Source organism: Perognathus longimembris, chromosome 4 (genome assembly GCF_023159225.1).
Source record: "Perognathus longimembris pacificus isolate PPM17 chromosome 4, ASM2315922v1, whole genome shotgun sequence".
Classification (NCBI taxonomy): domain Eukaryota; kingdom Metazoa; phylum Chordata; class Mammalia; order Rodentia; family Heteromyidae; genus Perognathus; species Perognathus longimembris.
Genome location: NC_063164.1, coordinates 54,682,827 through 54,708,488, shown reverse-complemented (window position 1 = coordinate 54,708,488; position 25,662 = coordinate 54,682,827). Strand labels below are relative to the sequence as shown.

General features: G+C 39.4%; 1 protein-coding gene across 1 annotated transcript in view; it reads right to left on the bottom strand.

Moving 5' to 3' along the window:
• The window catches only part of Stk39 (serine/threonine kinase 39), a 267,321-nt gene that overhangs the window by 138,468 nt on the left and 103,191 nt on the right, over positions 1 to 25,662 (bottom strand). Inside the window, exons 8-10 of the mRNA XM_048345293.1 lie at positions 24,447 to 24,580; positions 15,820 to 15,868; positions 15,651 to 15,716 (exon numbers count right to left, since the gene is read on the bottom strand). Coding sequence (XP_048201250.1) covers positions 15,651 to 15,716; positions 15,820 to 15,868; positions 24,447 to 24,580 — 249 coding nt within the window. The remainder of the gene's footprint in view (positions 1 to 15,650; positions 15,717 to 15,819; positions 15,869 to 24,446; positions 24,581 to 25,662) is intronic.

The following is a 25,662-nucleotide window of genomic DNA, read 5'->3' as shown; positions in this document are numbered from 1 at the left end:
TAATCACCTGGAGAATAATGGCTGCTTTCTACTACATAACTGAATTCTTCAAATCACCCTCAGCTGCCTATTTCACCATTCATATCTATTTAGCATTAATGGCAGCACTAACAAAATACTTCCTGCTTTTAAAACAATTGCAAGTTCACTTTGAATGCTACTCAACTCAAGTCAGAGGTAGAGATTTTTATCCTCAGCTCTTATTTTAAAATATTGTAAACTTTGCTTTTTTTCTGATTAGCATCTCCATATTGCTAACTTCACAACATGGTGAATGGAGCCTTGTTTTGAATTTTCAAAAAGTCCTTCCTAACATGCTTTGCTGAAGGGAACGGTTTTGAAAGGTTTAGGAAATTTGTAGCTTCCAGGAACTATGTCTGACCTCACTTATCACATTCCTACCTGAACGAACACATCAGTCCTCAGTGACCTGAGGACAGACATCATTCCTCCAAGACATAAGTGCAAGGCAAGAACCATTTCTGTCTGTCAGCCTGAGTAAAGTACTTAAATGGGGAATGAGCTCAAGTATTCATTATCAATGAGTTGCCATCAAATAAAGGAAGTCTGGACTTACTACTTGACCTTCAAAATACTGTTTTCACACCTATGTGGCTCCATTTAATGTCATAACACAGGGAATGGGCAAAATAAATATAGCAGGCCTTTCCTATGATTCATGACACAATGATTAGTAATATGAAAATGTTTGTGAAAATAACCTACCGTCCAACACATAACTGCTATTTACTCGTATCTCATGCCTTAGTATTCTACTAACTGAAGAGTTACTTGTACCCCAGTTCATAGTGGCTACATTCTGTGATCACACACAATAGAAAATGCTTCTATTTCCCTACATTGGAGAAACAGACCAAGAATCCCCCCTTTCATAGTGATTCCACCTCTTGTAAGAACAGCTCCATTTTTGATGAATCCAAATTGATGACTGTCGATGTGTGCAGACAAAACACTTCCAAGCCAACTGAATTTTAAACATTCTCTGCCTAATGATGACACAACTGTTTCCACAATGCTGGTAAAACCCTACCTGCTACAACGTACACTTGCCAACTGAAATTACCCATCAGAAGCCCACATTTCCTAAAACTCATTCTGAAACCACTGAGTCAAGAACAGCTGAGTCAAGAACAGCTAGTGTGAACTCTTAGCACCATGGTGCAGCGACTGTGTCCCATTTTTGCAAGACGTTATTTTCCTGTTCTCTCACTATAGTCAAGAAATAAAAGATCTGGGCTCTGTCAGAAACAAGGATTCTCTACCAAACTTACTAACTTTCTGAATATGCCAGTATGCATGTTTAAAGTTATACTACAGGAATGACATTTCTGCTGCCCTATTAGTTTTGAAATGCCTCTGTACTCTATGTGATGTATGTGGCACTACAAATCATATGTTAAATTTCATTGTACACTCTTCCTCTATATTGGGCAGCAACTTAAGTCTTAACAGAGTGAACCATTCAACATTCAGTCAGTTATAAGAGCACTATTACTTCCATGCATGTCACAGGTTAAAAAAAGGAAGAAAAGCTTTGAAGATGTTAAGCAACTTCTGCATTGCTGAGCCTTCATTCAGCAGAATTACCGTAACTGGAAGCTGGAAGCTCAAAATTCATTAATTCTTATGTTTCTCATCTAGTGTCAGCTTAAGCAGTACTGGGATTGAAAACAGGCCCTCACTCTTGTGAGGCAGGTACCCTCCCACTTTAACCATGCTTCCAGTCCATTTTTGCAGTGGTTATTCTCAAAAGAGGCTCTCACTTATGCAAAGGTCTGCCTCAACTGCAATCCTCATATTTGTGTTTCAGTCTTCCAATGTGTTCTGGGCAGAGCTACATAGTTCTGAGACTACAGCTAGAAAATCCCCGGTAAATTCTATGGGTTCTATAATTCCCATACACTTTACAGTTTATAAATCTTTGCCCATTCAAACCTCTTTTTTGAGCTTCCATGCTGTTTTCCAGCTTTCACACTGATTTCCAGCCCTTTCTCTATGGTTCAAACAGGAACTCTGCACCATTCTAGGAATGCCAAAGACTCCTTCATCCATCTTGCCTGCTCCACATCTATGCTGTCAAACACCTTGCTAACTTCATATAGGTGGTGAACATGAGTGCCTACATTAACAATGTCAGTATCATCACAGAGCTACAGTGATAGATATGCCAACTTTAATAATGAATACAAGTTCTACTAATAGCTTCTATTAATAGAAGTTAAGATTTAAGGGGATATTGCAGTTCTGGTAGAAATAGATAAAGGGGGAAACACAGCTGACAAATCAGGCAATTTTAGTTATAACTACATAATCACAAACAAGACTCTCAAACTTTTTGTATAGTGAGCTTAACAATATGGCTTCCTTCCAATGCAAGAGTCAGAAGACAAAGGGTGTCTCAACTTTCATACCACCATCAGGTAGCCAGCCTATTTAAAAAAGCCTGAGTCCTACCTTGCATCAGTTGTCTTTTTATTACTCTAACAAATGCTGAGGTAATCAGCCATAATTAGGGCTTTTTTAGCACATGGTTTCAGAGATTTCAGCCCGTGGTCAATTTGGCCCTATTGCCTTTGAAATTGTGTCAAGACAGCACATCATAACTGCTAGTATATGGAGTGGTAAAGCTTTTCACTACATGGAAATCAGGAAAACAGACCAAGTCAAAGACAAAGAGAGCTGGGGTCCCTCAGAGTTCCAGGGTATACCACTATAACCTAAAGACCTCCCACTAAGCCTCACCTCTTAAAGGTTCCATTACCTTTCAGTCATGCTACATTAAGAGACTTTGAGAGACATTTCAGACCCCAAATTATATCATAGTCATCTCCCTAGACTTGCTAAAGGTGACTCTGGTCAGATGCATGGGTATCTGCCCAGTACAGTTCAGGGCAGAACACTGATCTGGGGGCTGTCTATGAGGAGATGGGAAGAGGTCAATACTCTTGGATGAGGTAAGTGAGAAAAACAAGAGGAAACTCAGGGAAAGCACATCGTAACACAGAACACTGCTTTAGAGAGATTTGTTCTGAAAACTGAACTTTGTCTTAACCAATAAGTTCACTTTACCTGTTAGCAATACACTGAGGAAACTTTCTAATGATAGCTTAAAATCTACCAGTAAGTGAAGAAATCTGACAAAGTAGAAATAAATAAGTGTTCTAAACAATATTCAGTAGTTCAAAATACTTCATAAAACAAGACTATTGGCAGAAGAGCAAGGAGGAAGTTTTACTCATGGAGCAAGGGTTATTATGCTCTGCAGACACAGGAAGAAAAAAAAATGAAAGAGCAGGGTGACATTCACTAACCTTACACATTAATTTCCTTAAGAAAATAAAAGGCAAACCACATGTGGTATTTAAATACTTCCTTAGACTCATTTGTATAATACAAGACTCCTTTCTTATAAAATGTTCCCTGGTTCATTCTGTGGGAAAGGAGGAGGAGGCAAAAAGGAAAAGAGAAAGAAAGAAAAATGGATGATTTTAGGAATCCCATTTTATGATGTAGGTGCTGCATAAGCACTTACTAAAAACTAACATAGTGCAATTCTGCAGAACCCCTAGACTTAAGGGAGGTGAGCAAATCAAGGCTCAAGAGTAGCTGGGTGACCTGTCGAGGTTTAAAGCCAGCCAAAAGGCGGTGAGGATGTAATCTTGAGTTATAAATTAAACAACAACAAAAATCACGTTAGGTAATACTTCAGAAAAAAAAAAGGCGGGGGGAACAAATGCACTGGACTTTCCAAAGTTACAAAGGATGGAGATCTGAATCAGGATACTGGTATGTAACCAAGGCAGATAAAAAGAGACAGTGTCGCCTCACGATGTGGATGCAGGTTTTCTGCCAGGCTTGCAGGGCAGCACAAGTGATCCACAGGAAACCTCCAGAATGATCATCAGGTCTGGGGATATGGCCTAGTGGCAAAGAGAGCTTGCCTCGTATACATGAGGCCCTGGGTTCAATTCCCCAGCACCACATATACAAAAAACGGCCAGAAGTGGCGCTGTGGCTCAAGTGGCAGAGTGCTAGCCTTGAGCAAAAAGAAGCCAGGGACAGTGCTCAGGCCCTGAGTCCAAGGCCCAGGACTGGCAAAAAAAAAAAAAAAAAAAAGTTAAAGAACAGAATGATCATTAGAAATTCAGGAGCCATGGGTGATGAGAACAGATGGATTTTTACTTTCAGACTAGCAGCTGCTTCACCATGTGTCTCTCTTGACAGAAAGGACACTCAGCCCTCACATGGAAAGTAAGTCCTTATCCAAGGAAAGTCTGAAGAACATCACTTCTGATTGCCTGTGGCCCCTTCCTAAGACCCTCAGTTCCCTAAGGGAACTGAGGACCCCAAATCTTTCCAAGCTTTCCAGGACCCCAAAATGGGTCCTGCACACCAGGCTCCACATCAACTTTGGTGTGTGCTGAGTCCTAGTCTTTCCTAGATGTACTCTAAGTCCTCATGTTGCAAAATTTTCTAAAGATCTGGAGATTCTCTCGACAAAAGGGACTACAATTTCAGGTAGTCTTTCAAATTTGGGTTAAAGGTTGATGTTCATATTTCTTAGCTTTATTATCTCACTAAGTTATATAGGGGCTCCATTATTGTGTGCACAGCTATGAAAAAATGTACATAAATCTGACACTTATGTAAAGCTGTCAGAGGTAAGTCAAAGAGATATGTAAGAGAAAAAAATCTTTCATCAAAACAAGCTGAACTGGTTTGGTTTTAATTTTGTTTGAAACTAATGAATTTCAAAGCTTTTAAAAATACAAATTAAAATTCTGGATTATATTTTTTAATTTTTAAAATGTAGCTCTACAACTGTATTAAAGCAATCACATTTGATTAACCCCAAACAAGCAGAGTCCCCTGACTGTTGGTGGGGTTTTGCTGAGTATGTATTTTCTCTGTGACAGCCTAGCTGCAGACAGAGGGCAAGGCACTAATGGTAACTCCTTTCTTTCCTCACATTGCTCCAAAGTGTCATTAATCTCCTGTCTTTCTCCTTCCCTCCTCTAAAATGTCACACTCATTTAAAAGATTTACAGGACAATGATATAAAACTTAAAATTACTTCTCCTAAAGAGGAGATGAGTAGTACGTGAGCTAAAATTAGCTCTAAAATTAATTTAAATGTAGTTGTGGGATGCCTTAATAATTAAATATGGCTCCAGGTAACAGGAAAACTGTATGTGCATCCTGGTGACAGAAGAATCTGACAATGAGGCTAAATGCTGCCAAACAATGCACAGTGTGTAATTCACCTTGACTATGTGGCAAAATGCAATGCTTCGGCTGGGAATATGGCCTAGTGGCTAGAGTGCTTGCCTCGTATACATGAAGCCCTGGGTTCAATTCTCCAGCACCACATATATAGAAAATGGCCAGAAGTGGCACTGTGGCTCAAGTGGCAGAGTGCGCTAGCCTTGAGCAAAAAGAAGCCAAGAACAGTGCTCAGGCCCTGAGTCCAAGGCCCAGGACTGGCAAAAAAACAAAAACAAAATGCAATGCTTCCATTTTAGGAGAAAGTAGCAGATGTGAAGCTAACCAACTTGCCCAGGATGATCATAACAGGACATCAGATCAGCTGCATCCTGAGCCTTAGATGTGAAACTCCAGAATAGGCCACTAACTAAAGGACACTGGTCTCTTTTAAGACTCAAAGTAGGGCAGAGGATCTAGCTCAGTGGCAGATCACTTGCTTGTCATGTTCTAAGGCCCTCAGAGTTGCAACAACAACAATAACAATGTACACACATATAGAGAATTCAAAATTTAAAGTAGACTTCCATTGTTAGGTCTCTTTTCTTCTCACATCAATGCCCCCAAGGATTTCATCAACACTCCATTTTGCTTCCCAAGCTTCAGTTCAAGAGGCCACTATAATTAACAAGATGGTACTATACACTGGGGACACCAGGAATAATGAAATCCTAGTCTCATAGGAATAATGAAATCCTGGTCCCACAGAGCTCATAGGCCATTTCATAGGGGAAAAAGTAACAAATGACACAGAAGCAACTACAAGGGGTGCAGAGAGAGCTGGGAAAGCCTCACACATGTGCTGCCAAGCCTGGAAAGATGGAAATCCATGGACAGGCATTGGAAACAGAGAGACCAGTATAGATGCCTTGATGGAAAAGTTCATGGGGACTTCTAACATACTGATAGAAAAGCAGAATCCGATATTCTGTAATAGGTTTCCAACAGGTACACTGGTGGGTGGTAAAGTTGAAATTAGAGTATGTAATAGCTGGAGCTTTGTGTGGTCCCTGCCCTCCAAGTGCCATGGGCCTCACCCCACTTTAAACAGTAGGAGCTGTACTTGTATCCTGTCATAGACAAAAAGTCACGGGAGGGTTTGCAGCCAAGGAGAAGAGTGATCCACTACAGGGGTTTAACAAGATTGAAAAGGCAATGTACTGACAGTATTTCATATTGTGTGTTTGCTTGTCTGTTTGTTTTCTGCTACTCCAGCCTAGTTCCTTTCCATCCCTAGAGGCTTATCTATTTTCAGAAGAAATGGTAAATAAGGATCTGAGGTTGCCGAGAGACCATACATATGGCAGTCAAGCCCTGGTGGTTACCAAGGATGTGCTAGTCAGTCTTCCCATCACCACGACAAAACATCTGACAGAAACAACCTATGGGCAGAAGGATCATTTTGGCTCTCACTGTCAGGGATTTCCTGCCATCATGACACGTTACTGAAGCGAGTCACATCAGGGAAGCCAGAGAGAGAGAGAGAAAGAGAGAGACAGAGACAGAGACAGAGAGACAGAGAGACAGAGACAGAGAGACAGAGAGACAGAGAGAGACAGAGAGGACCTGTACTACCTAATTTCTCCTTTGTCTGAATGGATTCCACCTATGCCCCAGACGATGGGATGGTGATGCCCACTAGGGCATTAATCATCTCTGGAAACCCCACACAGACACACCTAATGGTGTGCTTTTTAATCTCCTAGATGTTTCTTGGTCCAATCAAGTTGACAAGCAACATGAACCATCACACCCAGGGATTGTGGCCAGGACAAGTGGTAAGAAGGAAGAGCAGTCTGGAGACTCTTCTTAGCATGTATATGCAAATGAAGTTCAGACGAATTAGCTCATGTACACAAGTGTTTACAAAAAGTCAAAACACCTCAGGCAAAAAATGAAGAGCACAGTGCAACTAAATACACAGAACTCAAACATATCACTGGATGTAAAATTAAGTCACTTGACTCCTGCAATAATACTTTCAATAACAGAGAACAATCAGCTCTTGATAAAGCTGTTTAAAAACCACAGCATTTCCTCTTTTGACTTTACTGAGACTTAAACTCAGGGCTTCATGGTTACTTGGGGCTTCATGGTTACTCAGCTTGCTTGCTCACAGCTGAAGCTCTACCACTGAGCCACAACTTCCAACCAGCTAAAAAGTACCTCAATCTAAAAATACAGAATAATTGTAGAAAATAGGAACCAGAGTGGTTATAGCTACCAACCAAAAGAATCTGGTAAAGGAGCACTATTCAGAATATTGTTTTGGTTTAATTTGGTTTCTTTATCTCAATTCACTTGCTGCCTAGAAATTAGTTCTGTATGATGCTTTCACTCCTTGTCCTTTCCTCAGCTACCACATCTGTAAATTCACCCCCAGCATAACCACCAACAGTAGACACAGTGCAAAGAAAGAAATCTGTAGCAGCAAAGGTTTTTATAGACAAGTAGGAGTCTTGTGGCATCTGCAACAAACTGTACTGATAGTGCCACCTAGTGGCCCAAAGATCTGTTCTGACAAAGAAATGCTATATCATAAACGGACTGAGGAGAGGAGGGTAGATGAATGAGAAGAAACAGGAGGGAGAATGCGGTTAAAATTTCAATGTATCGGGGCTGGGGATATGGCCTAGTGGCAAGAGTGCTTACCTCATATACATGAGGCCCTGGGTTCGATTCCCCAGCACCACATATACAGAAAACGGCCAGAAGGGGCACTGTGGCTCAAGTGGCAGAGTGCTAGCCTTGAGCAAGAAGAAGCCAGGGACAGTGCTCAGGCCCTGAGTCCAAGCCAGTCCAAGGACTGGCAAAAAAAAAAAAAAAAAAAAAAAAAAAAAAAATTTAATGTATCTCCTACAAATTTTAAGAAAAGTGAAGGGAGGAATGGAACATTTTTTTTCTTGGCCAGTCCTGGGGCTTGGACTCTGGGCCTGAGCACTGTCCCTGGCTTCTTTTTGCTCAAGGCTAGCACTCTGCCGCTTGAGCCACAGCCATTTTCTGTATATGTGGTGCTGGGGAATCGAACCCAGGGCCTCATGTATATGAGGCAGGCACTCTTGCCACTAGGCCATATCCCCAGCCCAATAAAAACATTTTTAAAGCACACATTTAAAGCATAAATGGCTTACACTCTTGGAGTACTTGTCCCAGTTGTAGTCCCGGTTAAACCAATAAATTTAATCTCCCTGACCCTCTGTCTCCAGCAGTAAAACAAGAAAAAAATAACACCATCAACCATCACTGACGTCCTCACTATGAGCACCTGGGATCTTCAGTAAGATGTATAGCCAATATATGTGACTGTTCCTAAACAAGAGGCTGGGATGAGGACCTGACCTGTAAGAGGACTGGGTCCCTGGGGCCCCTAGAATCATCAGGGGTATTCTATACCAGATCATAAGATGTGGTAGTTGTTGTTCAAGGTTGGTTTACTCCTACTTCAGTTATAAAACCCTCAGCTCCCTCCAACTTCTCTTTACCCAGTCCTAAGGGGAACCACAAACATTGAAAAAACTTCCCGAAATCACCTGCCACCTCACAAATTACATTAATTTGCTAATGCTCAAACTGCATTAATGTGACCACTACATTCTGGAAGCTCTCCAATCTCATCTTCAAAACTGAGACTTCTAATTTTGACATCATTTATGTAAAATACATTAAAAATGTAATACACTGTAAATGAAAGTGTTAATGAATATTACTTAAAACAACAAACTTCAAATCTCCTGACCAATAAACTAACACCCAAACTGGCAAAGAGATCCCATTTATAACTAGCTTAGCAGCCACCTTAAAATACTTATGACATTTTCTTTTGTCTTTCGTTCCCATGGTTTTGCCCCTGATATCACTGTAACTGATTTTGGTACCCTAGATATTGTATATATGTGTATTGGAACTAGGAAAGGGAAGGGTAATAGAAAAATCAAGAGACAAAGGATAAAAATACAAACCAATACAACAGCAATACTTACAAAACTATATGCTGTAAACCAACTGTAAAACTCATAGGGAGAGAGGGAAATGGGAGGGGGAAGGAGGACAGGGGAATGAGGGAGGAGGTAACAAGTTGGATAAGAAAGGTACTCACTGTAACTGTACTCACTGAAACTGTAATCCCTCTGTACATCACTTTGACAATAAAGAAATAATTTTAAAAAAGTAAAACCTGTTCTCTAATATAAATCCAATACCTTCCAAAAGCCAAAGCTTTCCTTTAGTTTAAGTAAAATTCCTTGCTGCCCTCTACTGGCACAGCTGGAGAAATTAAAGTCTATCTTTCAAAGCATTAGAAATTTCATTTCTGGTTTCTTGATCATGTATAACCTTCCACATTAACTCTGTCATTCCAGGAAGAGAGGGTAGCTTTGCAGCAATTCAGGAGTGCTTCCCTGCCTCATCAACTAAAAGGAAAAAGTCAATGGTAGTTAACTTGGAAGTTGACTTTGGTGCCTGCCACTATATGGTCATGTGTGAGCCCTTAATCAAGGGCCATCCTTCCTGAGTTCCATTTTCATGTCTGCAAATTAAAATATTGCACAGCTGGAGATTTTTATGACTTTTACAATGAAATCACAAAATAATAATAATGAGAGTAACATATTCATTATTATATGTTTCTATTTTAAAGTAATAAAATTAATTATAATAAAGACAACATCCCTTTGATCCTTTTTTTTAATTTTGTCTTTACCACTGTGCTATATGCTTCTTTTGAAGGATTTTTTCTCCCAAACACAGATATGTATTACCTTTGATCTTTTTTGCTTTCTTCTTTTCCTATTTGTTTCTCTTTTTTTGGTACTAGAGTTTGAACTCAGGGCCTCATTTGCTACAAACTAATTCATGTCCTCAGACAGGGTCTTGCATTTTTGCACTGGCTGGCCTTAATCCTCCCAACTCTATATTCAAAATACCTGGGATTACAGAAGTGAGCTACCACATCTGGGCTACCTTTGCCATTTATGCATGAGGAAGCTGAGCTGAAGTTATTTGATGCTACCAAACTTTTACTAGTCTTCTCTCCCTATCCCCCCAAGACTTCTAAAGCCCTCCTAGCACTTTTTTCCTTCCATTCCTGGTAGAATGCTGACAAACTGCCCAGATGCTTACCAGTATGTTTATGGTATCCCCTGGTGGCCATGAATGTCATGGACACATGTTCAATGGACAACTTGCTTCTAAAACGACAAATCTCCCACCCTTCACCACCCATTCACTCGTTCTGGGATCTGATTATTCTTGTCCACTCCTTCTTCATCCTTCTGAGGTATAACGGATGAGAGAGCACAGAATCAGAAACCGGAATGAGGCTCAGTCTTGCCTCTTACTGGTCATGAGACCTTGAGCGGGTCCTTCCCCCTCACATACCTTCCCCCATCCAGCCAATCTAGTAGAACACTTGTCTAGCATGTAGAAGGCCCTAGGTTCAATCTCTAATACTGCACAAAAATATTAAAAATAAAAGTGTGACAATTGCAAAGGAAGAAAGATTTTTCTAGAGTAAGGAAGACCACAGGAGATGTAGTAACTAAGTAATTCTGAACTGGTTCCTGTGGAGAAATGGACAAATTACTAAAATTTTATTAAAATCAAAGAACTAAGCATCAGTAGGATAACAATGTTAATTTCATGCTTTTGCTCACGGTACTATTATTATTTATGAGACTGTTTTGTGGGGGAAACACATATGAAGTGCAATTAGAATTAAAAGGTACTTTCTGCAACTTACACTGAATTGTTTCCTGAGAGAGAGAGAGAGAGAGGGAGAGAGAGAGAGAGAGAGGAATATATAAAGAAGCACTTTTAACTCTGTGTTGCTCCGAAATTATTTTAAAATAAAAACTATATTCCCTATTTGGACACCAGTAGCTCACATCTGTAATCCTGGCTACTCAGGAGGCTGAGATCTGAGGATCATGGTTTGGAAGCCAGCCCGGGGAAGAAAAGTTCCTGTGAGACTCTTATCTTCAATTAACCACTCAAAACCAGAAGTGGTGCTGTGGCTCAAATGGTAGCACAAAGTGGCTCAAGGCCTTAAGTCTAATCTCTTTAACTGAGCAAAACAAAAATAAAATAAAAATACATAGAGAAAGTTATTAGGATACCATACTAAATAAATATTTCTACCTTCTGATTTCTAAGCACACAGAATAGGACCAAGTAAGGCCAACAGCCTTGAGTCCTTAAAATGAGAGAAATTCTGCGAGACCCCAAAATAATACCTTAATCTTCCCAATTTACCCAGTTTATATGACATTTTAAACTTTTTAGTTTCATGATTAAAGTTTTTAAAAAAGTAAGCAGCTGCCAGCCAATGGCTCATGAATATAATCCTATTATCATAGCTACTCAGAATTCAGCCCCATTCTACCACTCCCCCCCCCGCAAAATAAAGAGAAAATATAAAAGACTCTTATTTCCAATTGACCAGCAAAAAGTCAGAACTGGAGATATGGCAGATCATCAGCCTATGAATGAAAGAGCTGAGAGCTAAATGCCTTAAGTTCAAACCCTAGTACCAGCATTAAAAAGAAAAGCAAGCAAATTTACAATTCTACTTCTCATGACAACATTGGTAACCACAATTAAGAACTATGCATTGCATTTTCTCACATCATCCCTACTCCATCCAGTATATTCTCTAGTGAGAGGCTGGCATTCAGACATTTCTGTAGCTACTGATCCCTTGCCATATGTGAATTTTAGGACATTTAAGTATAAGTGTGAATGTGGTGACTTGGGGTTCTTATCTCTTGAGGATTAAGTGCTGCTAAGAAGATGTACACAGCCCTAGATATATGCATTCAATTTTAACAGAATGACTGAGATTCTCTTTCCCCATCCAGCCAATCTAGTGGGGGATGAAGCACCATGCAGTTAAACTTTCAAACTCCCCCAAAATGGCTGGGAGAGGTCTCTGGAGAGCCACATGCAAGACTGCAGTCTGTGAAGCCTTTACTTCCCATGCACAAGCAAGTTTAACAGCCCCACTGTTCTCCAGGATTGTCATTAGCATATTCTCCCTTCATATAGACATAGCCTCCTGGGGTCCAAGAATACCAAATCAGATCTCTCACTACCCTTCCACACTTTCATTTTACAGACTGAAAGATTAAGGTCACACAAATTCAAGATACCTCCTAAACAACACTGTCAGCAAAGGAACCCTGAATGGACCAACATGCTCTACAGAAAGAAAGTTATCTCTGATTTCTGCAAATTATCACACACAGAGACCAATCATCCTTACTAAGGAGCCACAATGGTCTTCCTGAGATCAATCTCCACAACAAACAAAACAAAACCAAACAACAGCAACAAAAAAACCATGGTAATTAACCATGTTAATTCTATAAGGAAAGAGAAGAAGAGAATTATGTTTATGAAAACTAAATTAATTTTGGAGGGAGTTATATTTTTACTGGCATATATTACATAATACATAGTAAGAGTTTCATCATGACATTTCATACATGAATATAGTGTACTTTGATCACATTTACTTCTCTAAACAAACATCAAGTTAACATGGTTACCGAAATGTCCAAGAGCTAAACAAAAGCCCAGTTATCATTTAAACATTATTAGTCTATGAAAGGATTATCTGTTTCTATGTGAAAAAACAAACTGAAGGGACAAAAGTCAATGTACCTACAATAACAAGTAGCCTCTGAGGAACAAATTCAGACCACAGAAACCAGAGAAATATTAACCAGGAAACACCACAGTAAGAAGGAATGCAAGCAGCAAGGAACCCTCCACAAACAGAAGTCAGAGGACGAGAAATATGGAAACATATGGAAGACCCCTGTAGTAACTTTGAGAAAGGTAAACATTGTAAAAAGGAGGGACATGTGAAGCCATCACTAAAGATTTTCACCGCACATGATAACTAAAATAACATTGACTTCCTCTGGTCAATTCTTCATGAGAAGTTTCTAATAAGCAGTATCATTGTTGCTTACAAATATCGAAAGGGAAGGGAAAGGGGAAGTCACCCACTGTTAATAGGAATTCTAGGCACCAATGTATAACCAGGCACATGTGGAGTTAAAGTGAATTGAAATATGGTATCAAATGACCTTCCTTTGCTCTACCCAGGCACATGTGATCTTGTAGCCAGTAAATATTTATGAGCACATACTATGAAGAACAACACTATGATTACATAGTTCTAGGCAGTCAACCTATCAACAAACAAATCTACAGGTAAGTAGCAGAGTACAGCTGATAACCAAAGTGTACTTTAAAATGAAATGTAAAACAAAAGAATTTCATAAAGCCAGAGAATATTATCATGGGCTGCATACACAATGCTTAAAGAATTACTTTATATTCTCATTCTCCCTCTACCCTTCTGAGGGATGCTAGAGTGTGCAGCAATTTTCCATATAAGGGATAAATAACAAAATAAGGCTTAAGATTGAAGTAAAAATCAAGGACTCAAGAGCTGGCTGGGTGTGGTAGACTGTCTCTAATTCCACCACTAAGGAGACTGATGCAGGAAGGTTGTAAATTTAGGCCAGCCTAGGCTACAGAGCAAGTGCCCTCACTGTGTGTGTGTGCGTGTGTGTGTGTGCGTGTGTGTGTGTGCGTGTGTGTGTGTGTGTGTAAAAGATTCCAGAAATACTGTATAGAAACAAAGACAGGATTCACAAGTGAACAGGTGAGGAGTAGGGAAGACAGTCATGAGGACACAGTGAGCAGAAAGAGGCCAGTGTGCAATCCCAGTGTGCTAAGGGTAGGGGACTCCAGAAGCAATGAAGAACCCAGGACCATTAGATTGGAGAAGGGAGGTAAACTGCAAGCATGGTAGATGACTGCAGGTCACTGGTAGGCAGCTGAAAAATGAACTGGAGGTGTGAGGCTGAAGCTCTGGGGAGAAAGTAGATCTGCAAGACTCCTCTGTTAGAAATAGATGACAGGATGAGAATGAATGAAACTCCCAGCAAAAAGATATAGTCCAAAGGAAAAGTAGTCCTTTGTAGATGTGTACTACAGAAGCCAACAGCTCCGAAATAGCTTTTTTTCACAGTGACTGACATTTTAGACAGGAGATCAAAAGTAGGTTTAGAGTCTGGCATCCCAGGGAATGTTACCAAGTACACCCCCACCCTCCCACCCCCATACCCTCATGAATCTGCTGGGGCTCAAACTTTGGTCTCTTTGAGACTCTATACCTGTTGCCACAAATGAAAGCTATAGCTTCTCTGCACTGCCTCTTCAGATGACCATCTGTTTATCTCCATGCTCCCTCAGGGACATCTAGCAGGCCAACAGCTCCAAAGTGAAATAAATATTCTCTTCCTAAACCCAGAAACCAGCTCACCCATAGGATTTTTCTGGCCATGAGAGCTCAGATACAAGCACAGAGTAGGTCCCCTTCCTTGACACCTGCTTTAAAATCTGCTTAGAACAATTCTAAGGCACCAGTTAAATGTATTTGCTAAAGAATGTTTTGGAAAAGGTAATGTCTTGAAGTAAACATGGTGAGTTAAACCTGGGTGTGACTAGCTACAATCTCCACAGGACATTTGCCAGTTTTATTCACAGCACAGATTCACTCAGATTCACCCAGCTTCCTCTAGCTGCAGAAAAAGAGGGCTAATGAAAAACTTACCTTTCTAAACCTATAACTATATACATGTTAACTATAAATATTCAGTATAATTTTTAAACCAAGCTGAACCAGATGAAGGGTTACATTTTTGCTAGGTTTCATATCATAATGAAATCTACAGTGAGAATAAATGAAGCTCTGGAACAATGTAATAAAAACACTCACCCATACATAGCATTTTAAAAGTCTTTATCCTAGAATGGAAAAATTTTCAGGTAACTATTAACATACCTTACTTTAAAAAAAAGTAGAGAAAAAGGATTGCAGACCTTTTATGAGGAAAGACTTGTATCCTAAAATACTTAAACAACCATTATGAAAGAGAAGTTTTTCAATTTCATGATTTCAAACTGTGTGGAAACTAGGGATTGAAGGTGTGGCTTCAATGGGAAGAGCACCTGCCTACATAGACTGTCCCCTAATGTAATGGAGGAGAATAGGACACTGAATTCTCAGTCTCTTAAAATCCAAAGATACCTAAGGCTATTTAACCTCCCCAGTATTTAAACTTCCACAAAACACTGTCTGATCTTTCAATAAAGTTGGTAGAAAATTGAAATCACTGCGTACCCACCTTGTTTCCTCACCCAACATATTGAAATAACCCAAAAGCTAATACAATTATTAAAGTAATCACAATAGAGGTAGCCTCTGAATAGCATATCCAGAGAATATAAGAACTATTCTCCTGTTTGTCCTATAGGATTCATTTCCTCTGGGTGGGTCAGGAGCCGCTTACCTTCTTGGCTCTTTGGGCTATGTCTGGTGTTCTTGTAAGCAGCTTCTCAATCAAGTACTCTCTGTTCTGTAAAACAAATGATCCAAACAGTTGAACACCATATAAGATACATGTAAATTCATAGTGATTTCAAAATAGCAGATTTACTTGGTTTGTTTAAGCATGTTACCTTGGCTTTCTGGAAGAATTTGCATTTTAAAAGTTCTGCTGCTGTGGGCCTGAAAGATCAATAATAAATTAGAGTTGAAACAATGACCACTTAATAAATATACTGCCTTGATGATAAACTTAACCTTAGAGTATTTCTGGAAGACCAGAAGCAAAGTTAATTATGAGCTGGCACCAAATAAAACAGTGCCAATTTTCCAGTCCTTTCTAAACACCTCTACTACAAAAACATATGAACTTCTATAAGTTGAATGCTTGGGGCATGATCCATTTTCCATCCTTCAGTCTTATAATTTGCTAAGTGAATTCAGTATTACTAGAAGATGGAAGACTGGCCTGTCTGCAAGCTAAATTCCTGTACTTACTAAGAAACCATATAGGCTAGAATATGACTCTGTCAGAGTAACTACAATCCAAGGTGCTTTTTGATTCCCCAGGGGCCCACAGATCCCCCTATCTAACTCGGTCTGCCCAGTGTTAATATGCTAATGCTACATAGTTCAGGGAAGGTAAATGTAATGGTGACTGATAAAATGCAAATTCATTTAAAAGCATTACTGGATAGATCTCATTGTTGCCTTATATCACAAAACTTTCTCTTCTATTTCTTCTAAATTCAAAGTTAGATTTGGAGGCTTGATTAGGTTTCACCAAGCATTTGAGTGTTTATACATTAGGCAAACAAGTTTCAGATTTCAGAGCATTTCAGTGGTTTTTTTTTTTTTTTTTGATCTTCAGATTAGGGATACACGACCAGTAAATATTTGCAAATATTCCAAAATCCCAAACTCTATTAAATCCAGAATACTTCTGTAGCCAGCACTGCAGATTAGGGATCCTGGTGCTATGCTTCACACATGGTGTCAAATACTTCTGACTGCAGCAACTTGGAAGCAAGTACTGACAGGGTACTCCGTAGTTGTGCTAGGTCCTAGGTCTCTACTGTAAAGTATGTTTTCCCTACTGCAATCAGCAAGTGTTCTGTTGGGTAATACTTTGGCATGGTACTACTATCATGTTCCTAAAATCCTTTCCCCTAATGGTTTAGCATCTTTGCCTTAAACAATTATTTCAGAAGAAGTGGAAGAATGATGATTTTCTAGTTTCAGCAATCATTCTATGTTTAACTGACATTCTTCTACAAGCAACAGCTTCCTTGCTGGGCCCAAGTGTCTCAGACCTCTAATCCTAGCTACATAAGAGGCTTAGAGCTGCAAATCTAGGACCACTTAGGCATAAAAGTCACTGAGACTCCATTTATAAATTACCAGCCAAAAGCTTGTCTGGAGAAATGGCCCAAATGGCACAGTGAGAACCAAGCAAGCAAGCCCAGTGAGTATGAGGCCTTGTATTCAAACCTCAGTGCGAATAAAAATAAAAAGTAAAACATAGCTTCTTTCATCAATAGTTCCTTTTTTTAAAAGGCAGACAACAGCACAAGCAGTACTATTCACCATAGCCAATGTATGGAGTCAGTCCAGATGCTCTTCAATGGACATAAGGACTAAGAAAATCTGACATATACACACATGCATATGTCTACAGGGGCCACAAACCATATTTCTAGACAAAGAAAATTTCTATTTCAGTTGTTATTGATTGTTTTCCTCAAGTTTCAAGTTTCCTGACTGGCTACAGCTACCTAATAACCCTGAGTCTATATAACCACTACAATGAACAGCTGCTAATTACTAATTGCTCTGAATAAATAAGAGTCTAAACAACAGGTGGGCTCATCCTTTGGTAAGCTCATTAAGTTCATGAATTTGCACTTGATTAAAAAGGCAAAGAACGTAAAAATGAAAAAGGGATCTAACTATTTCTACATGACTCACCTTTATCATTTTAATGTACCTTTTTTCTTATAAGCAGCAAAGTTTTTGGCCTCCAGCTATGCCAAATTCATCATTTTATTCTCTCAGTATTTACTGAGCACCTTCTGTTTGTAGGTAGCATTTGCTCAGTGCTGGGCATATAACAAAGAGGACAGATGGAAACTGTACCATCCACCACTTACAGCGTAGCACAGAAAGGTCAGCATGTTGTCTGGCTCTAAAAGGAGCAACACATTCAAACTGTGGAATTGTGTCTGAGTGGAGGGAGAGAGACAGGCTACCCGGACAACACGGTGTGGTACCATTATACAAACAAGCAGGATTTGGTGTCAGACTTGGCATGAAATGAAATTTTAAAACCCAAGATGCTAAGCGGGGTGCTGGTGACTCAGACCTATAATCCTGGCTACTCAGGTGTCCGAGATCTGAGGATCTTAGTTCAAATCCAGTGCAGACAGAAAGCTCCAGTAAACTACTCAGAAAAAGCCCAAAGTGACAATGTAGCTGAAGTGGTAGAGCACTAGGCTTGAGCACAGAGAGGCTCAGAGACAGAGCACAGGCCCTGAGTTCAAGCTCCAGGACCGGAAGCAAAAAAGAATAAATAAGTAAAGATGCTAGTACAAGTACTAGGAAGTCAAGACCAACCTGGGCAAAACAGGGAGACCACATATTTAAAAAACTTTATGGCTGGGGATATGGCCTAGTGGCAAGAGTGCTTGCCTCGTATACATGAGGCCCTGGGTTCAATTCCCCAGCACCACATATACAGAAAATGGCCAGAAGTGGCGCTGTGGCTCAAGTGGCAGAGTGCTAGCCTTGAGCAAAAAGAAGCCAGGGACAGTGCTCAGGCCCTGAGTCCAAGCCCCAGGACTGGCCAAAAAAAAAAAAAAAAACTGTATGAAGATGATTAAGGAACTCAAGGACAATGTTTTGTGTGAAGCCTAGATAGCCTAATCTCTAGTTAATACAAATAAACCAGGCTCCCAGTTAGTTTCTCAGTCACTTCGAATTCCAATTAACCATTCACAATGCTACCCAAGCTAGTGTCTAAACTAAAATAAACTAACAAAAGTACCTGATCCTTTTCTATCCATCCTCAAGAGATTTTGGCGACCTGAGAGATTCAAGCACATTCTAACTTTTCCAGTTTCACCACCATTGCAGTACTTCCCCTTCTTCCTTACCTCCTCCCCCTATCCTTTCTCTCAGCTCCAGCTCTTTCACGAAAGATCACACACTGCTTTTCTGGCTCCAAAATCTTTCATAACAAACTGGCACACCTCACACATCAGTCAAGAAACAATTAGCTGCCATCATCTTCAAGACACCCCTCCCAGCTCCTACAAATGGAATTCATTGCTCTCAACTTGGGGATCCCACACTGCTCTATCCACACTTCCAGAATTACCAGTATATATGTTCCTTCTACCTCCCTTTCACTGAATTAAGTGCCTTTCCAAGCCAGGAGACATATACTACTCATTTTTATATACTCTGAATGTCTAAAATAGAATAAAAACGTGCTACAGCTAACTTTCATACCATTATCTAACAGGTGAAAGTAATGCTGTTGGACACTTGGGCACAGTTCTATAACCCATGCATTTACATGTAGTCAACACTAAAGACAAAGTATCCATCCAATACACAGGATGTGGGGGTAGAGGAAAGATGCAATGAAAAAAAGACTTGTGCTGGCAAAACAAAAAGTGGAGACAGTAAAGTTGCTAAGGGAAGCTAAAATGCTTCCCTCTCTCCTCCACATGACCCACTCTCACCATGCTCTTTCTATACACTCAGGGTCAACTACAGAGTCAACATAGACAAAGACTGGGAAATGCTGGATGTACTTTTGAATTACAGGGCTGGGAAAATGCTTTCTCTTCCCAGCAAGGTCATTTCCATGGTGACAAAAAATGTAAAAGGGAAAAGCATACTACAGAGAAAACCCCTTTCTCTCTCTCTACACACCATTTCACCCTTAGCCCTCTTCAAACATACAAAACTATCATGATGTAAGAAAGTAGATTTAAGGAACTCACTTTTTTTTCCATAGGTTTAAATGTTAAAGCTATAGGTCCTTCCAACTCTACACAGAACAACTCAATAGCAGGTCACTAGATCCTTTTTTGTGTTTAAGTTAATCGATGTGTTCACAGCTTTGATGTAAAATCCCACATGTACCAAACCATATCCATGAGAAGCTTGGGAAATAGAAGCTGAAATAAGAAACTAACAAAGAAAAGGAAGTGATAGTAGTTATGAAAGAGAATAGGTAGGTAGATAGAGCCATTATGTACCAGTGGCTCCCACCTGCAATCCTAACTACTGATTACAGGAGGCTAAAAACTGGAGGATCTAGCCAAGCAAATTGGTTTACTAGATTCCATCTCCAGCTGAAGTGGATGAGTATCTTAAGGAATGGGATTTTAAGTTCAAACTCTGGTATAGACAGACAAACAGACACACACACAGACACACACACACACACACACACACACTTATACAAGCAGAGCTGCCCACTGCCCATTTGATCTTAAGTCTTTTTCTTATTTTGGTTTGATCTACATGGAAGCATCAATTTCACCTGTATTTTAGCTGAAAACTACAGGAGAAAGAGTTCTGCATAGCCATGCCTTACATGGTTGTACTGTTTGGACAATCACCAAGCTATGTAATTCACATTTTAACAAGAAATGCTGTTTTACAAGAAAAGTTAAAATGCTACTTGCAACCCAAATAATGGGGCAGGCTTTCAATGATGATCCACTTCTTAATCCTCAAAAACAATACAAGAGAGTCTGCAACTACCAACGTTCTTAGAAAAAAAAAATCTCTTAGAACTATTCAGTTAATACATATGGATGAGTCCACTAAGACTCAATGTAATTCTCAAAGGATTAGGATATTTATGATGCAGTTTAAATAGTTCTAACAACATGCATTCATACTTGCATTAATAAGTTCTAACACATCACTGACCTCAGGCAGAGCTGCTTTCCTTACCCCTCTGTCCCCCCAAAAAGGAATTCTCAAGTATTATTTCTGATGCATTGGCCTATGCAAGATCAATTCCCTTGATGTTCAGAGAAAATGCTGTGTTCTTTTAATAGGTTGCAACCCATAGGAAGAATGTAATTTATAAGATCGAGGCACATTAAAAAATAGCAAGATGTTCTGCTATGTACATATGAGCAACTTACTGTCTTTGCTAATTCAAAGTACAAACAAAGTTGGGCAAAGGGTCCCAACTGCCAGCTCTCTCTGAGAAGGAAAGTCCAACAGGCTCTCAGGGCTGTCAAAAAAAAAAAACGACTATGGGAGCAGAACAAAGCTGTAGAGAATACTGAATTCTGAAACATTACTTGAATGGGGTGGAATGGGGTCAAGGGGAAAGAGGTAGACAAATGAAGAGGAGAAGGAGGAGAGGATGTAGTCAAAAATTCAATGTTTATCCTATGAAATTACGAAGAGTGAGGGAAAGGGTATGGTGGGTGAGAATGTTGAAAGGGGTGACATTGATCAAGACATATTCACAAACTGCTTTGTTAAATGGAAATTCTTCTGCACAGCTACTTAAAGATAAATTTAAAAATATAGCAAATGCGCACCCAAAAAACCAATCTCTTCATAGTAAGCCTGAGCATACATTCACAGAGTGAATTAGTCCTGATTACTGTTCTGCTGAGGTTATGCTGATATTCACTGTTTAAAATGGTCTAAGCAGGGGCTGGGGATATGGCGTAGTGGCAAGAGTGCCTGCCTCATATACATAAGGCCCTGGGTTCGATTCCCCCAGCACCACATATACAGAAAATGGCCAGAAGTGGCGCTGTGACTCAAGTGGCAGAGTGCTAGCCTTGAGCAAAAAGAAGCCAGGGACAGTGCTCAGGCCCTGAGTCCAAGGCCCAGGACTGGCAAAAAAAAAAAAGGGTCTAAGCAATACAGGACTTTTGTACCAGTGAACTGCTTTTGAGCACAGGTCTACAGATCTCAGACCTGCCTCCAGGCAACAGAAATAAACAAAAATTATCTAAAGTTTTCCATTAATTCCTCAACCATCTTGACTGTTGTTCCAGTAGCTTCAAATCACTCTCAAATCGCACCTTCCAAATCAACTTTAGGTATTCAAGAGATAGTCCTGTGTATGTAAGACAAAACAGACCCTGTATTTAAACATAAACAATTCAGATCCTTCTTTGACTTATAAATTCCTTAAGAATTTATAGATGTAATACAACAAGTGTACACAGAGTAATAAGTGCTACAAAAGACATATCATCTGCATATTTCAACTATTACATAAAATGTCAACACCTTCCATTTAGCTAGGGAAGAAAGGCAAACAATGAATGGCAATTTTAATTTCTAAAGCACAGAAGGACACCCCAGGTATATACTACGCACAGTCTCACTCTATCCTAGTAGCAATCCTGTGAAGGAGCTATTATTAACCCTTTTCACATACAAGGATATTAAGTCATAGAGACAATGATATAGCTCTGCTTTTATTCATTTGTATCTTGTATCCAACTGTTAAAAGATACGGTACTTGAATAACTCTAGAAAGAAGGTGTAAAGAGGACAGAACAAGAAATCTACAACAGCAAGGGCAGAGGTGTCTAGAAACTTTTGAAATATTCATAACTTCAGAATTGTGCCCTATAGTTAAATACTAACATATATTTAGTTTTATGTCCATATAAAAATAAAATCTGATATAAAAAATAATGATGTTACTTTTATCTATTCTCACACTTCATAAATCATTTTTGTGCTTTTTTCCTAAAATGCCTTACATATATTAACATATAATATTCATACCCATATTTTCATTAAAAGAGCCATTTGGTTAGTTGACACATTAACAGTCTAAAATTGTTTAAACTGCATAGTTGTAAAGAGAAATTAGGTTAAAGTGAAAATTCCTAAAAGGAGGCCTTAAACTACTAATGCTTTGTACCAAATAATGTTATTAATATCAGTTATTGTTATTAACATATGAAAAAGTCTTCATGAGAATCATCTTTTCTTAGCAATCTAGATTTGTGTGACATTATTTATCACTGCCACTAGAGGGAATCTCAAATAATGCAATAATGTCATAGATTTAGGAGTAACCCAGAACTAAGTGGAAAGATAGCATTTCTTTCACTGGGCTATGAAGGATTAAACTGTGTCTTCCTGGTGAGGTCAAGATGATACCTTTAACAATGACACCAAAGAAAAGGGAAGGAAAAGCAAGCATTAAAGAAAAAAATCAGAATCTAAAAGAATTATCACCTTGCAGAGAGTAAAGAAATTATCTCAATGAAACAGTAGAGGGAAAATAAGTTCCATAAATTAAATAAAAAGGACAACTAAAATATATGGACAAAAATAGTCCATTGATATTATTTACATTCTGATTAGTAGCAAATAACCATTGTACCTGTCCTAAAAAAAAAAAACACTGTAAAATGTTTTGTTCAATTAAGAGATGGGTAGCCTTCTCAAACAGTAATTTGTGGAGAGTTTAAAAGTCTTACAAGTTTCACAAGAGAATTAGGATAAAAATAAAGGATATGTTGTAACAAGAAATTCCATCCCTGAAAAAGAAACCTAGAAAACAAACCAACACACACACACACACACACACACACACACACACACACACACACACACACACCCTATATATTGCCCAGAGCTGGTTGCTCAGACCTGTAATCCTAGTTATCCAGGAGGGAGAAATGTGAGGATTGTGATTTGAAGCCAGCCTAGGCAGGAAAGTCCATGCAACTCTTATCTCCAACTAACTACCAAAAAACCAGAAGTGGAGCTGTGGCTTCTGTGGTACAGCATTTACTTAAGGACAGCACCCAAGCCTTGAGTTCAAGCCCCACAACCATCACTACCACTACCAAAAAGGAAGTGTGTGTGTGTGTGTGTGTGTGTGTGTGTGTGTGTAAATCAATCAAACTTGGGAGGGCAGGGACCATTTTAGGTTTACACTAGTGTGAAGCTACACACACACACACACACACACACACACGTACCTACAAAGGGACCTTACCAATGTAAGCCCCATGTGTGGTTCACATAAAAAATGTTCTCCTTTAAGTGCAAATAAATAAATCAATAAATAATAAAGGACTAGTATCCATTATCACTACTGAGGGCATTTCAAAGTCACAGAGCTACAGAGACAATTCAGACAACAAAGACATTTGCCATACAGTGCAATAACACAAAAATAAAGAAAACAACACTAAAGGTAATGTAAAGCCATTTGCTTCTGCTTATATGATGAATCTTTCTAGGTAAAAATCTCCTTAATCTTCATTACTGATAATATTTTGAATGCACAAACAACTTACTCTGCAACTAAGAGGAAGCTCATGCAAAATTCAATAGCTCTGCCTGGTTCAGACTGGCGCTAGACAGATGTTCAAATCCTGTGAGGTCAGCTCAACCTACAAAGTGCAGAGTATCAGCTCAACTTCTGAATGCAGCACTACCAATTTCTTTTGAGTTCTATTTTATTTCATTTCCTTGGATGATGGAGCCCACATAACAGGCACAGGGGAGACTTAGTAAGAATTTTGATCTTCCTCCTCTTTTCCTCCACCTGCTTCTCTCCCCCTTGGAGTCATTTTGTCTTCTGTTAACAGGATAGGAATCAGGAGACCAGAGAAGGGCTCCCCTGGAACTAGACGTATCTTCCCAGTGTTCTCACATAACCTTTCCTATCCACAAAAACAGCTTTGTCAGGACTCAAACCAGGTCACTAGCTCCTCCACTAACATTGACATACCTTTTGGAAGGATCTTTCTGAAGACACAGTGAAAGTAATTTTCGAAATGACTTGCCATACTTTTTCATCATTTCTTTATCCTCCACTCCAGTTTCTAAAGTGGGTGGATCATTTTGCAAGGTCAACATTAACACCTGCAGCAGAAAGAAACATGAAGACAGAAGCTCACTTTACCCATTGCTCTCTTGGAATTTGTAGTTCTGTACAAAGCTACCAAAGGCCCTCCTTCACTACGTTTTCCATTATTTTACTTTTCAAATGTTGTGTACTCAAAATATTCATGTCACTTTGGAAATCTATTCATGGACTCTTTGACCTTTTTGCCATTCCATTTCAGTACTTATGGAATTTGCTGTATGTGTTAAGAATGAGCTCCCCAAGCAACCAGAGCAGAGCTTTCTAGGACCAAGCTCTCCCAGTGCCTCCAGCACACAACCCCAGAACAGGCTGGCTGGGAAAGAGAGAGGTGGTGCAAAGAAAAAGTGGCAGTCATGTGTGCAACCCATCCATAACTAAGGAACCAACTGGACACAAAGATTCAGAAATATATTACCAATCCTAAAAATAAAATCACAATTTGCAGAAGGTAACATGATGTCCTTTAAAAGAGAGACACAGAGAGAGAAAGAGCAAAACAGGGAGAGGGAGAGAAAGAGGGAGAGAGGGAAAGAGAGAGAGGGAGAGAGAGAGAGAGAGAGAAAGAGAGAGAGGGAGAGAGAGAACACATACAGAAAACTGCTGAAAAACAGCTTGGTACCATTGAAACAAGCTACAGAAAGATAGCCAGGAGTTGTACAGATCCACAAACAGATCAAAAGATGGTGCTGCTTTGAGAGGAAGGTAAAATAAAATCACATTTCAATTCCAAAAAGGTAAAAATAGTGCTCTTTTACAGTAACAGCAAAATAACTTGCTTTAATAAGAAAGTACAATGTGTAACGATTGACCCACAAAGTGAAATAAAACATGTTAATGCATAAATCAGCTTTAATTTATGCAAATGCTATACATGCCAAGGCTCTTTTCAAACACTTTCAGCTGTGTGAATACATGAAGGATGAAAGTGACAGTTTGGTGTTTATGGAAGATAATGGCCAAAAGGACAATGTGTAGGGCTGTGAACTTTGGAGAAAAGTTTTACTGGATTTCAGACCAGGATTAGCAAATTCCATTAGGATTCAGTTAGAAAATAGTTTTGTTTTTGTTTTTAAAAACA